The sequence below is a fragment of the Frankliniella occidentalis genome, unplaced genomic scaffold, assembly GCF_000697945.3.
Source record: "Frankliniella occidentalis isolate FOCC.00 unplaced genomic scaffold, Focc_3.1 Scaffold2, whole genome shotgun sequence".
Lineage (NCBI taxonomy): Eukaryota > Metazoa > Arthropoda > Insecta > Thysanoptera > Thripidae > Frankliniella > Frankliniella occidentalis.
This window is the reverse complement of record NW_026267132.1, coordinates 862,076-874,639: the sequence shown is the minus strand read 5'-3', so window position 1 is coordinate 874,639 and position 12,564 is coordinate 862,076. Positions and strand designations below refer to the sequence as shown.

Below are 12,564 nucleotides of genomic sequence, written 5' to 3'. Positions count from 1 at the left end.
GGGGTGTCGCGATGCGTTAGGCCCCACAGCTCGCGAACCGTTCGTGATCAAGGTTTGCGCTTTCAGGGGTCTGATGCCAACATATGAGCCTATCTTCCTGCCAAACGGCAACCTCCTACCTAATCACACTTCGAAATTACGCCCTGTCAAAAAAGTGGCGCTTTAATTTTGCTCACGAGTGTAAGTTCAGATGCATGTTGTAACTGACAATACCAGTTTAATAGCTATCAAGTTACACTTTTCTCTCTGAACTTCAGTTCGCTTATACGCGCCCCTAGAAGTCCGATGGGTGCTAGTTGCAATATATGTTCGTGGACATTTAGAGTGTACCGGTCAGTGGGAATGTAAACTTGTAATGAATTAGGACCTGGTAGTATAGTTGAACGGTTGGCTGGCTTCCGGCTTTCCTCGAATTACCTCTCTGGGCCTAGCTCCTACCGAGGGTCCGGCCTACCCAAACAATGGTTACCCTCAGTTCAACTACTACTACTTGGTTCTAGGGAATTTTTCATCACGATCTCTTTACATTCCCACTGGCTCTTGCTTTGTTGGTTTTATTATTTTGCTTTTGCCAAGTTCCTCGATTATTTTTAAGTATTTCCAAGCTTGGTGTTGGCAAGACCCACATCCTAACCAGTCGCTATCCCTTTTGTCACAGTATCCGTAGTCCCAGATCAAATCCCAACACATGTACAGGCTGTTCAGCTCAACACATCAGCACCATTCATCGTCAACAGTCACCAATCGCCGTTTCTTAATTTAATTTTGTACCTTTCAAATTCTCATTATCATTGGAAGGGAGATACACCGCCTCTCTGTGTTCAGCGCGTTTTGTACAATAACCATAATGTAAGAGTCCTTATTATCATGAAATTATTACTTCTGAGTTCGTGTCATGCCTTACCAGAGCTCAGTTTGCTCAAATATAGTTATAATGCCGATAGATTAATAAGAGCCATTTCTTCAACTGTACTATTAGGCAACATCACTTTGAATGTCATCTTAGGAGAATACCTCAACGACTCATATTCTTATGTATTTTTTTGGAACCGGAGTTTCCAACTTTTTAGTTCCATTCTGTTGTACATAATTCGTCCTCTCCGCTCAGTAATTTTGTACAATGGAGCAAATGTGATATGTAAATTGTGATGAAAAACTTTGTGAAATAAAAAATGTGAAACCAACTTTAACCGTCTGACTGCAGCAGATCATAACACTGCATACATTACAGCCAAAAATGTGTGGCCTCACAAGCTTTCTCAAGTAAGGCGAGTCAAGATGTCTTGTCGCATAGCACGAGCAGTTACCCTGCCCCCCAACTAGCAACACAACGGCAGCACAGACTTTGGCCGTGTCCTCTGTCCTCGGCAACCAACCCTGCTCTCTAGTTTGTCAATTCCGTGTGTGAGGGGCGCGGCGGGCCGGGCGCGGCGCAGTACGCTCCTCCGGGCTCGGGCCTGCGGTAAGAGATGCTGGAGGCGCCGGAGGCACTGGAGACGCTGGAGATGCCGGAGGCACTGGAGACGCTGGAGGCACGCGCACGCCGCACGCGCGTACCTGTGGCTAGGAGCCGGCGCCTGGCCCTGCCCCCTGCCCTGCCCACCGGCACCTCAAGCCCGTGGCCTGCGGGCCTGCCCCCGGGCCAGGTCCCCGGGTAGCGGGTCCCCGACAGTCTGTTCTCCATTCACAAGGAGGATCCCTCGGATCCCTCCCTCCCCACCCACCCATCCCCGGCCCGCCACGCTCCCCGCGGACCAGAGCCCCATTCTAGCGTCCCCCTTTATAGTGCTGTCCTCGTGGATCCACTCCGGGCACGGCAGCGACTCTGCTACCCCCTCCCATCACCCCCTTCTTTCCAACCTCCGCATCCCCCCCCCCTATCCCACCAATCGCATGACCCTTCCTCCGCGCCCCTGTCCGCCGCAGGATGCCAATGCTAGGATAGGGGACCTGATTTTGCACACAGAGGGCCGAAAGGTGGACGGGCGGGCCATACGTATACCCCCGACCTCGCATACCGACTTTCCGGCTTCCGCCGGCGGCCGAAGCAACCCTTGCGCCCAGTTAAACGCGAGAGAGAAAACAAATAAATGTGTCTCGGAATTTGGAATATTGTATATCTTACCAGCAGTCCACAACATTGTTGTTTTTCTTTTCAAATAAAACATTGGCGTTGTCTTGACAACACAAAAAACACACCCTGCTGACAAAAATCATTTTAAAATTTATTTTCGTATAGTTGAAATAGATAAATTCAGAGGAACATTTTTTTTTACTCTCATAAAAAGAAAGTTAAACATTCACTGAAAACCTTTGAGTGAGGTGTCGTGCTCGAAATGAGTGAGACAATTTTGCCTCGCTCAATCAGAGCGATGACTATAAGGCTCACCCTATTTGAGTCATATATGCACCGAATTATCACTATGGAGGAGTAAGATTTCCCTGACCTCGCCCAATTGCAGTGAGGAACCTACTCTCATTGGGTGAGGACCGCAAATTATGACTCAAATTGGGTGAGAGTCAGATATCTGGCTCTCAGGAGAGTAAGATTTTTTGTGTCACTGATCTCAGTCTCCTGAGAGTAAGATATCTGACTCTGGCATTTTCAGTGTTACACATGATGCATGGAATGTACTTTATAATTATTGTATCACAAGAAATGCCCGGAGAAAACAGAGCAGGCTTTAATAGACATGCTGGAATTGTCTTCCGAGAAGCTGCAAATATATTTCACGGACTACGCTTCCTTCTCTGGCATTCCGTTGCGAATAACGCCCCGTCTCCCTCCCACCCTACCCCAGTCCACACCCACCCCAGACGAGACACGCTGGCTTCAGTAGGTGGCTGCTCGGATCAGTCCAAAGCCCCTATCGTAGGCTACCGCCTGGAGAGCCGAGGGGAGGGTTGGTTTGTTGTTCCCCACGCCACCAACTGCTGCAGTTACGCGGAGGAAAGAGTTCGGTCACATTTCAGTCGCAGAGTCTTTCCGAACAGCAGGAAACTTGAGATAGAAACGATGCCATCACGACAAGTTTTCGCCATACAATACTTTACCTTCCTTGCCCCTCCTCGAGATGGTGCCTTCGCACCCCTGACGGCAATGCATCGGACCAAATGAGACGTGACCCGAGACGACCCGAGACAACCAGAGACGACATCTGCACTGGGCGCACAGTGAGTTAACGCCGCTCCTTGTCGAGGGACCAGACTTAAAGAGGATTTGTGCCACAGGGTCCGACTACCGACAACATCCCCACCTTCGAAGGCAACCGCGTCAGCTTGGAGATCCCCGAGCAGCTGTTCGGGTCGTCCTTCACCCTGGTCACCAACATCTCGCAGATCCTCGGCGATGTCATCCTGGTCTGCGCAAAACAAAGATCTCATTTTACCACTGAAAATTGCGTAAGCATAGACATGTATTAGAAGGGGCGCTTTCTATGTATTTTTTTCCGTCGACAGAACACGGCGCGCCGAGTACAGCGCTTCGTCGAGGCCCTGAAGCCCAAGTTCCGAGGCCTGTTCGGTGTGCCGGCCGACGCGGCCGCCGCGGCCCGGAAAAGAGCCACGGACGACGAGGTGGCGAGAGGCCGGCAGGCGGCGGCCGCGGCCTCGGACCAGGAGGATCTCGCCGACAACCAGGCCGACCCTCGGGACGTGGCCAGGGCCTCCGCGGCTGGCTCCTCGTCCAGGACGTCGTCGTCGTCGCCCTCGGCCTCCGGGAGGACGGAGGCCTTCAAGTCGCTTACCGGCCTGGAGCCCTTCGACTTCGACTTCGCCGCGCTAGACAAGCTGGTGCAGAGCGGGGACGGCAAGGCGGTCCGGACGGTGGACCCGGTAAACTGTCGCGCCCATTCCTTTAAAATTGAGTCGTTTTCATCTTATTAATGCTAGCTATGGCCGCATTCTCGTTTGCAGTCGGCAGCCGCCTCCGACCTGCGGGGCGCCGTGGTGCAGGCCGGCGACATCCTGAGCACCAATCTCAAGAGGATGCCCGTCAGCGTGTAGGGTTGGTCCGCCCTAGTCGAGCCCTCAACCACGCCACGCCACGCCACTGCCGCCAAACCACCGAACGGGGGACGGCTGTCAGCCATGTCGTCTTCACTGTGGCAAATGCTAATCAGAGTTGTGGTGGGGGAGTGGGCCCGGGGGGCGAGCCTGGGCGCTTGCATATGCCAGGCCTCCGCCGGGTCCATCCCCCAAGTGGCGTCGGGTCGTCGAGATGCCAGCAGCCCTCCGCCAATAAACTTCGTCCAGCGTGCGGGGAGGATGTAGTGTGCGAGTGTTTCATTTAGAACTCAGCGATGAACGTATCGCGCCTCGTCTCGTTGATGTGGCTTTTTTAAGCTTCACAGTAAAACGTCGTTGTGTTTTTGTGCGTGCATTTTTCGATGTGAATGTGTGTGTATGTTTTTGTTGTGCTAAAAGGCGATAGTTATGAAGCTGTTGTAAAAACCAGCACGGGTCGGCGACGAAGGCTTAGCCTCATATAATAATTTAAATGTTTGTTTTGTAAGGCGCGTTGGTATGCGCAATATGCGCATTTCTCTGGTGCTCGATAGTTTCTTTTTATTATTGTGTAATATATTTGTTATTGAAAGAAGGGGCCAAAACTGTCAAACCTTGCAAGGCGCTTGTACGTTTATATGATAGTTTTGTCGTGATATTAAGTTACCAGTCTTGTAAGGTGTGACCCTTAGGAGAGCAAAGAAGTTGAACAAAGTGGAAAGCCAAATTCATGTACATAATTTGTGTAGGTGTACAGAAATTCTAAGTGTTTGTTTTTTGTTGTAAAATCGATGGATCCGCAGAGAATTGGAAATGTATTTCCGATTGCTATGTAGATATTATATATCACTTAAAGAGAGTACCGAGTGCAGCATATGCGTGATATATTGCGTTGGGTCAGCCTTGGACCGGGGACCAGGCCTGCGGTCTCTACTCCAGCACCGACGCTGATCCAAAGTGATGACACGCCAAGCCGCCACTCGATATTCATCGGCCATGTCATCTCCTCTACACTGTTAAATTTGGCGCACACCATGGCTGTCATTACTTCCATCAAGCCGAGGCGACTCATGTGTTGTTAAAATATTCGTCCCGAGCCCGGCGGTAGGTGCACAAGGTTGCCGTGTACACGCTATCCGATGGCCAAGAACTTTTTTTCTCTACCGTCTACTTTAAAAATCCTATTCAATTGTGGACACGAGAAAATGACACTCATGCACGCTGTATGTGTGTGTGTTTATATGCTGTGCTGAGCCCTGCCTCGTTTTCTGACCGAGTAATCAAAGTCAGTTGATCTTGGCAAGTTAAACTTCCCTTCCGGAGTACGGCAGGCCCAGCAGAGCAGCGTGCACCCCTAGGCCGGGGCGGGTGCAGCCTTATGTACGGAATAGCAAATAAAGCGAGATGTGATTACGAGAGACGATTTTCAAGAACACTCTTTTCGCCCTCTCCCTCTCGCAACGCCAGCCTGTTGCGCTTTAAATAAAAATGGAGAGAGAGAGAGAGAGAGAGAGAGAGAGAGAGAGAGAGAGAGAGAGACTAAAGCCAACCCAGCCGAAATGGTCTGCAGCGCAGGCCGCGTGCCGCCCGCCGGGTCTGATGGGTTGCCTATCTCCACGGCGTAGACTAGACCACCCATACGTGTGGTCTCCCGTATGAAAACTTATGACTTTCATGGGAAAAGACCGACAGTTTAAAACCAATATTCTATTTTAAGAAATAAAATCTTGGTCAATTTTACTGCGCGTAAAATATTTTTTTATTGACAATAATTTATCACAAAATATCTCCGAACCTCCTGTACTATCACAACACGACGGTGTGAACAAATCAATCAACTTGTGTTATAGAAGCTGCGTTCGGGGCATATATTAACATAGCCTTCAATGAGGGGTGTACTGATAATACTCCACAGAGTACACCGTGCAAAAACATGACAAAGTTTTAACTGCAAAATTAAGGCATTTGAGTTAAACTGCAACAGTAAAAAGACTGACCGTTTAATCTGTACTGGACTGTGTCAAATTGTCTTGCAGCAGAGTACTGAACTTGTGAGGTACATGTATCAACACATCAATAGAAAGCCCAGGTAAAAAAAAGTCTCCTTCAATTTCGAAACAAGGGTTCAAAGCTGACATTTTGCCGACTAGTAAAAGCTTTCACTGAATTTCACCGTGAGCTACAGTGAACGCTGCAACACTGTAAATTAGGGTAAATTTCCAGGATAGCTACGGTGAATATTGCAGTAAGATACAGTGATCCGCTATGCACCCTGCTGGTGCAGGTGCAGTGACATTTTCCGTTGCTAGTGACATTCACTGAGGCTCCCGCTCAAGCTCAAGACCGTAACTTACAGAGCTGCCGACTTCACTAAGACTTTTGGTGAAATTCTCCGTAAGATTTTTAAATTTGAAGTCGTTCAGCAACACGGGCCAAAAATCGAATTGATCTAAAACATTTTCTTTACAATCTTAGCAACACGCCGAAAGGGACCAAGTCCTCGAGTCGAAATGGCCGCTTTTTGTCAGGCAAGGCAAACAAAAGCCACCGTTCGGGGACGTGGAGTTGGGGGGGGGGGGGGGTCCTCCTCCAACCCCTCTTTTGGGCAAACACTTGCTGGAAGGCGATCACGGACGATCACGCCGGGGAAGTTTTCCCGGATAGTCCCTGCGCGCCTCCGGTCGCCCCGTCCCGCCGCGCTCCGCCTGCTGCCGCCCGGAGAGGAGCTCGGAATCGTGACTTTCCAAACTCAGCGACATTACGTACTGCTCCGCGGCACCCGACCCGGGCAGGTGCCTGAGTACGTTGTCGTGTTTTTCCCTTGCTTTGATTCGTACCCCTTACCTCTCGGAAGCAGGAAGAGCACTTCCGCGGCGCCCCACTCCCCTACAGCTAGGCGGGGCGCAGGAGGGGGGGGGGGGTGCATGAGTAGGTAACGCTAAATAATAGCGTCGCATCGCATCGTGGCGCACGCACAGGGTTACAAGCCTAACATTTCGAATATTTGATGTCTCAATCTCTTAAACGTCTTTCGTAAAACAAAAGCGATAATATGATAGCTTAAATTTAAAAATCAATTTCAGAAAGGTTAAAACTACGGATCACTTTGTTTTCCACAAGTGGCTTGCGCGATGTACACGCAAAACTTCTCCCAAAATGTTAAGTTTTCAATCCCTGCTGTACACATACCAGGTGATGACATTTGGTCTCATTTACTTTCCCAAATTGTAAGTCTTATGAAGGGAGGGTTCATTCAAATATTTGGAGGAAGGCGGAGGAAACACTTGCCGACGGGCGCGGTTTAGTTCACGGTGTTTCGAAATCACAGACGTGGGGGGTGCTCACAGGGAACAAAAGAATGCACATCAGCATAGAGGCGTGCCCGAGTCACTCGACGAGCTCACGCCTCGTCCTCGTCGTCGTGCTCCAGGGCCATGTTGTTCATGGCCATGAGCCCAACGCCCTGTTCGGCGGGGTGCCCCTGCTGGAGGAGCAGGCCGGGCAGCGCCGTGACCGTCGTGAAGCGCTCCTCCTTGGCGACGAGGCGCTGCTCGGCCGCGAGGTCGAGCGAGGAGTGGTCGCGCAGCGTGGGCAGCTCCGTCATGGCCGTGGCCACGGTGCGGCTGAGGATGCTGCCGCCCGCAGGCCGGTGCCGCCGCCGCCCGGCCGCCGGGCCGCCGCTGCCGTCGCTGCCGCTGCTGCTGCTGCCGCTGCCGCGCCGCCCCCTCAGCCGGAAGGGGATGAGGCCCAGCACGTCGCGCAGCCCGGACCGGAAGTTGCGCGACAGCAGCGCGTACAGGATGGGGTTGGCGGCCGAGTTGGCGTACGCCACCAGGAACGTGGCCGGCGTGAAGACGGCCGAGAAGGTGGACGGGCCGCGGTAGAGCGGCGACCAGTGCTGCCACAGGCGGCGCGCGTGCAGCGGCAGGTGGCACAGCGCGAACACGCCCACCTGTTGACGAGGAGGGTCAGTCAGAATCGGCCTCGGCAAGGGTACACTAACAGCCTAGCGTGTGCAGCAGGTAAACGACTAAGGTCGCATAGGCCCCAAAGACTTTAGGTCGACTCCCTCCCAGGCTAAAATAACCATGGGTAACCATGGTTATCTTTTTTACGAGGAGCCATAATATCATGGTAACTTGACGATGGATTATGGTTTCCGGTTCCTCAGCAATACCTTTTCCAACATTTAACCATGTTGTTCATGGTTAACCATGGATCACCATGACCATAATACTATGGTTAATCAACATTAAACCATGAAAGACCATGGACTACCATGTATTACCATAGTTGATATTTTACCATGGCCTTCCTCATGGTTAGTTTAGCCTGGATACATGCTGGACACACATTCTGGTCTTCCGAGAAATTGTATCGTATGAGTCTATGGGAATTCCACCCAGTGCCAGTCTGCCCGCCCATTCCCAGAAGACCAGACGGTGTCCAGCAGGCAGTCGACCCAAGTCGTCGAGTTTGAGAGTTTGAGGGACGACCTGCCGGACACCCTGGCCTTAGACACACGCACCACGGTGACGGTGAGCCTGACGGCGCTGCGGCGCGCGCGCGGCTGGCGCACGGCGAGCCCGCGCCCGGAGCCCCAGAGCACGGCGGCGATGCGCGCGTACAGCACGGCCATGGCGGACAGCGGCAGCAGGTACAGCAGCACGAACGTCACCACGTCCCACAGCTTCTGGTCGTACTTGTGCCGGTTCGAGATGCAGATGATCTCCTGTGCGGGATCAACCAAGGCGAAAGTCAGCGAGTTCACTCTCAACGTGGCCCTCGGCCCTCTAGTCCTCACTGCGCGTCTCCAAGTCGTTAATACTGCCACGGATCTACGAGCGAGAACCGCCTGCGAGATGGGGGATAGGCAGTCCCGCCGCGCACCAGTGCCCGCCGGGCGGCCTACCTCACCCCTGCGGAGTGCAGGGGCCGGGCGGGCCACCCCGCCCCACAGGCGTGCGTTGCGGGACGGCCTACCCTGAGCTTCGCAGGCGTTCACCCCTGAGCTATCGCCTGCGGTTTATTGCTGGTTTGCTGGTACTTGAAGGTAAATTTTGAGTAAACATCTTTTCGAAACTTGAAATTTCTTTTTCCCGTCATGCACGAGTCCTCGGATGTCGCGGCGTATACCTCAAACAGCCCCGGCAGGTCGACGGTGACGGTCTGCGCCCAGTAGAGCCGCTGCGCGCTCAGCCCGGCGGCCGCCAGCCAGACGCACGCCATGGTGGCCCTGAGCCTGGCGGGGCGCAGGATGGCGCGGCACGTGATGGGGTGCAGCACGGCCAGGTAGCGCTCCACGCCCACCACCACCAGCACGAAGATGGACGCCGTGTAGCTCAGGTTGTGGACGAAGTGGTACAGCTTGCAGACCACGTCGCCCAGCACCCAGCTGCGAAACAGGAAGAGGAGCCGTGTCAGAGAATAATAAAAAGAGTTAGACGCCCTCTCCCTCTTCCCCCTCTCCATTTTTCACATACAAGCAGTGTGCCGTACAAATATATGCAAAGTTAAATGGCCCCCGCGCGTGAGAACGACTCGGGGCGCTGAAAAGTGCCTCGTTTGACTGAGAGCGCTGTTTACGGGGTCCTCTCCTCCTCTGCAACAGAGAACGCCGACCGCTGCAGTCGCACACCACGCCTCCGCCGCACACACCAGGCTCCTTTGGCAAGTTGCCCCGACACAGCGCCGTATGGTCCGGCCGTGCCCGTAACGAACTCGCACGGGGCCTGGGTTGGGCCGGCCCCTGGCTACAACAACGCCGGCCGGGCGGAGGGGTCCGCTGCTGTTTCGTACTTCGGAGAAGGTGCCCTCCGCTTTCCCCTAGCTCCCCTTCCGCGCCCACCCCAATTACGGGGATGCTGGCAGCGCCCCAAACCGCGACAAAACGAGCACGGCGGCTACAGGCTCAACTCGTGCGCCGCCCCCGCGCCGCGACGGGCTATGGGGCGGACCCGGAGGGGGTGCGTCCGGGTGGGCGCTCCTCTGGAACGTGTAGGGGGGAAGGTTTCATCTTCGGACGCGACCCGTTTGCAATCGGAGACCGCTATTCATTGTTCTGAGCTTGATACTTGCCGCTCGCCACCCCTCCCCCTCCCCCCGGGTCCCGCGCCGAGCTGCGAGGGGGAGAGTGGCCCCATCCCCGCCACGCGGCTGCGGGAGAGTGGCACGGCGGCAGCGCGGGCGGGAGGGTCAATTGAGAACGGAAGAGAAGGAAATACGGAGCGTGGCGGCAAAATTAGGTTAGGCTTTGGGGGTGTGGATAAGAAATTTGACTCTGGCAGCAATTGAAGCCGGGGAGAGTCGGGTCGAGCGGGCGGCTCGAGGGCGGGGCGGACTGCTCGTGTTGCGCTTTACTTTATTCCAGCGCGTGGCACCGCGGGCCCCAGAGGACCCAGAGCGAGACCCAGAGGGACAGTCCTACAGCCCACCCAGCTGGTCGCAAGCAGAGCCTCCGTTTCACACCGATTTTTCAGTTTTTTCTTGTCTTGATATTCCTTGTTGTTTCATTTTTTTAATTTTTTTTTCTAAATTTGTCCCTATTTTTCCCTTACTTTTCCTTGATCTTTCTGGGTTTCTTTTCTGAAAAGTGCCTCTCAGCGCGCTGGCCGGTGCCGCGCTCAGTTCCTCCCCACTCCCCCGGTAGGCGGGTCGGCTCGGCAGGCGCCTGAGGTAAAACGCTGCTATTTTTCTACAGCTTTCTCTCTCGCACACGCGCCATCTAGTGCGGGCGCCAAATATCGATGGGCTCTACTGTATCACTCCCGCTCCCCACCTCACCGGGCGACCAGCTCACCTCTGCACCAGGTAGATGGACAGGTTCTGGTAGATGCAGAACACGCCGACGCACAGGTCTGCCACGGCCAGGTTCACGAGGAAGAGGTTGGTCCGGGAGCGCATTCGGCGCGACAGCGAGACCACGACGATGACGAGCAGGTTGCCGAAGAAGCAGACGAGGAAGACGGCCGTGTAGAGGGCGATGAAGACGGCGCGCACGTCCGTGCGGTCGAACAGGTACTCCTCGCCGCCTGCGTCCGCCGGGGAGGTGGCCACCGCGACCGCCGGCATGGCGCGCTGGCGCGCTCTGCGGAACAACAAAGTTTCAACTTAGTTCTGGATTCTCTGCCGCGCACTGGTAAACGCGGGATGTTCCAACTCACCAACTCGCCCTCACCCATTCCCCCTATCGATACAAGCCCATAATGTTAACCCGAAAAATTATGTTATTCCGATAATATTAATCAAAGTTCATGTATCCGGAAACGCGCCATGATTTCTTCTCACTCGTGTAACTCGATTATCGTGTCCCTTCCCTATACAATGAGAAAGTGACGTGAATGGAAGGCTGCCATTACACGGCAGGAATATATACACAAGCTTCTCCGGCCCACGCAGCGGCGGCGGCGGAACCTTCGGCCCGGCCCTCGGCGGCTTCTGCTTCCCAATCAATTGGAGCGCCCCCCTTCCCCCTCCCTCTAACCTCCCCTCTGTGGCTGACACGCACTCGCGCCGGTCCTGGTGGTGACGGAGTGGATCGGGGCGAGCGGCTTCAACCCCCGACGCGACTGGAAAAGCGCGCAGCGCGCCGAGGTGGGCGGGGAAAATATGGCGCGAAAGAGGTGGCGAGGGCCTCCCTCCGCAGCATCCACGGCACTCGAAGGAACATCAGCGTCGGCGCCGCCGTGGACCGCGCCTGCACTACTTGCGCGCGCGGCGGGCCAGCGTCCCGGCTGCTCGGGGGTCCGCACCGGCTGGCCGCAAACTTTACGCTCTGCCAGAGACGAGACGGAAGACGGACGAGCAAGATTCTCGTGGCAAGTTTTAACGAGATATCCGCGCCACAATAGTTGGCCCACTAGATGCAGACCACCCCATCCTCCTTCCTCCTTATTTCAAACAATGTGGGTACCGAGCCGTCGACTTACAGCGCTCTGGTTGGCTGGCTGGAGTTTGTATGGCCCTCACCTGTGGCTGGGGGAGCCCTCGAGGACGCTGACGGCGAGCTGACGCGGCGGCGGGTGGCGAGGCGAGGGCGCCGTGCTGCACTAGCACGCCTCCACTGCGCGGATCACACTCGGGATGCCTGCGGGTCCCGAACACGACTCGGTCGGCGTAACTTTGACCTGGCGGCACAATGGCGAGGGCGCGGCGGTGGTGGCGGCGGCGGTCTGGCCGGCGGTCCGCCCAGGTATGCGACGCTCGGGGGCCCCGCGGCCCCGGGCCGCCGACACCTCAGCCGGCACCGGCCGCCGGCACATCGCTCGATAGCAGGCTCCCCCAAGTGATGTGATAGACGAGGGGTCCGGTCCACGCCGCGCCGCGGGGGGCGGCAGTGTGCAAGCAGCGGCAAGCAGCGGCAAGCAGGGTAGCGCCGCGCCGCGCCGGCCCGGCCCGGCCCGAGCCGAACCAGGGGGGTGGCCTCCGAAGAGTGATGGGCCATGGGCCCCCTCTGGGGCCGAGCAGCCGAGCTGGGTCTTGTTTGGGCGCAGCCAAGACGCTCCGTGCCGCGCCGCGTCCCGCCGCGCCCCGCCGCGCCCCGCCCCGCCGCGCCCCGCC

At 55.5% G+C, this 12,564-nt stretch overlaps 2 protein-coding genes across 4 annotated transcripts in view; one reads left to right on the top strand and one right to left on the bottom strand.

Annotated features, from left to right (window-relative positions):
- The window catches only part of LOC113213436 (glycine, alanine and asparagine-rich protein-like), a 61,816-nt gene extending 56,393 nt beyond the window's left edge, over positions 1–5,423 (top strand). Inside the window, exons 4-6 of the mRNA XM_052263629.1 lie at positions 3,232–3,360; positions 3,460–3,834; positions 3,916–5,423. Coding sequence (XP_052119589.1) covers positions 3,232–3,360; positions 3,460–3,834; positions 3,916–4,005 — 594 coding nt within the window. The 3' untranslated portion in view covers positions 4,006–5,423. The remainder of the gene's footprint in view (positions 1–3,231; positions 3,361–3,459; positions 3,835–3,915) is intronic.
- A 317-nt stretch (positions 5,424–5,740) lies between these two features.
- Positions 5,741–12,420, bottom strand: LOC113213435 (trissin receptor-like). Of its 3 annotated transcripts, none has more exons than XM_052264626.1 (5): positions 11,934–12,420; positions 10,805–11,092; positions 9,142–9,400; positions 8,534–8,737; positions 5,741–7,957 (listed from the first exon to the last, which is right to left on the bottom strand). In XM_052264626.1, exons 2-5 carry the CDS (start codon positions 11,074–11,076, stop codon positions 7,406–7,408), a joined length of 1,287 nt encoding a protein of 428 aa, XP_052120586.1. In that variant the 5' UTR covers positions 11,077–11,092; positions 11,934–12,420; the 3' UTR covers positions 5,741–7,405. The 3 variants fall into 3 exon arrangements, with proteins under 3 accessions (XP_052120586.1, XP_026288296.1, XP_052120592.1); XM_026432511.2 differs by having other exon boundaries at positions 11,974–12,420; XM_052264632.1 differs by lacking the exon at positions 11,934–12,420 and adding an exon at positions 11,169–11,342.
- Positions 12,421–12,564: the final 144 nt, after the last annotated feature.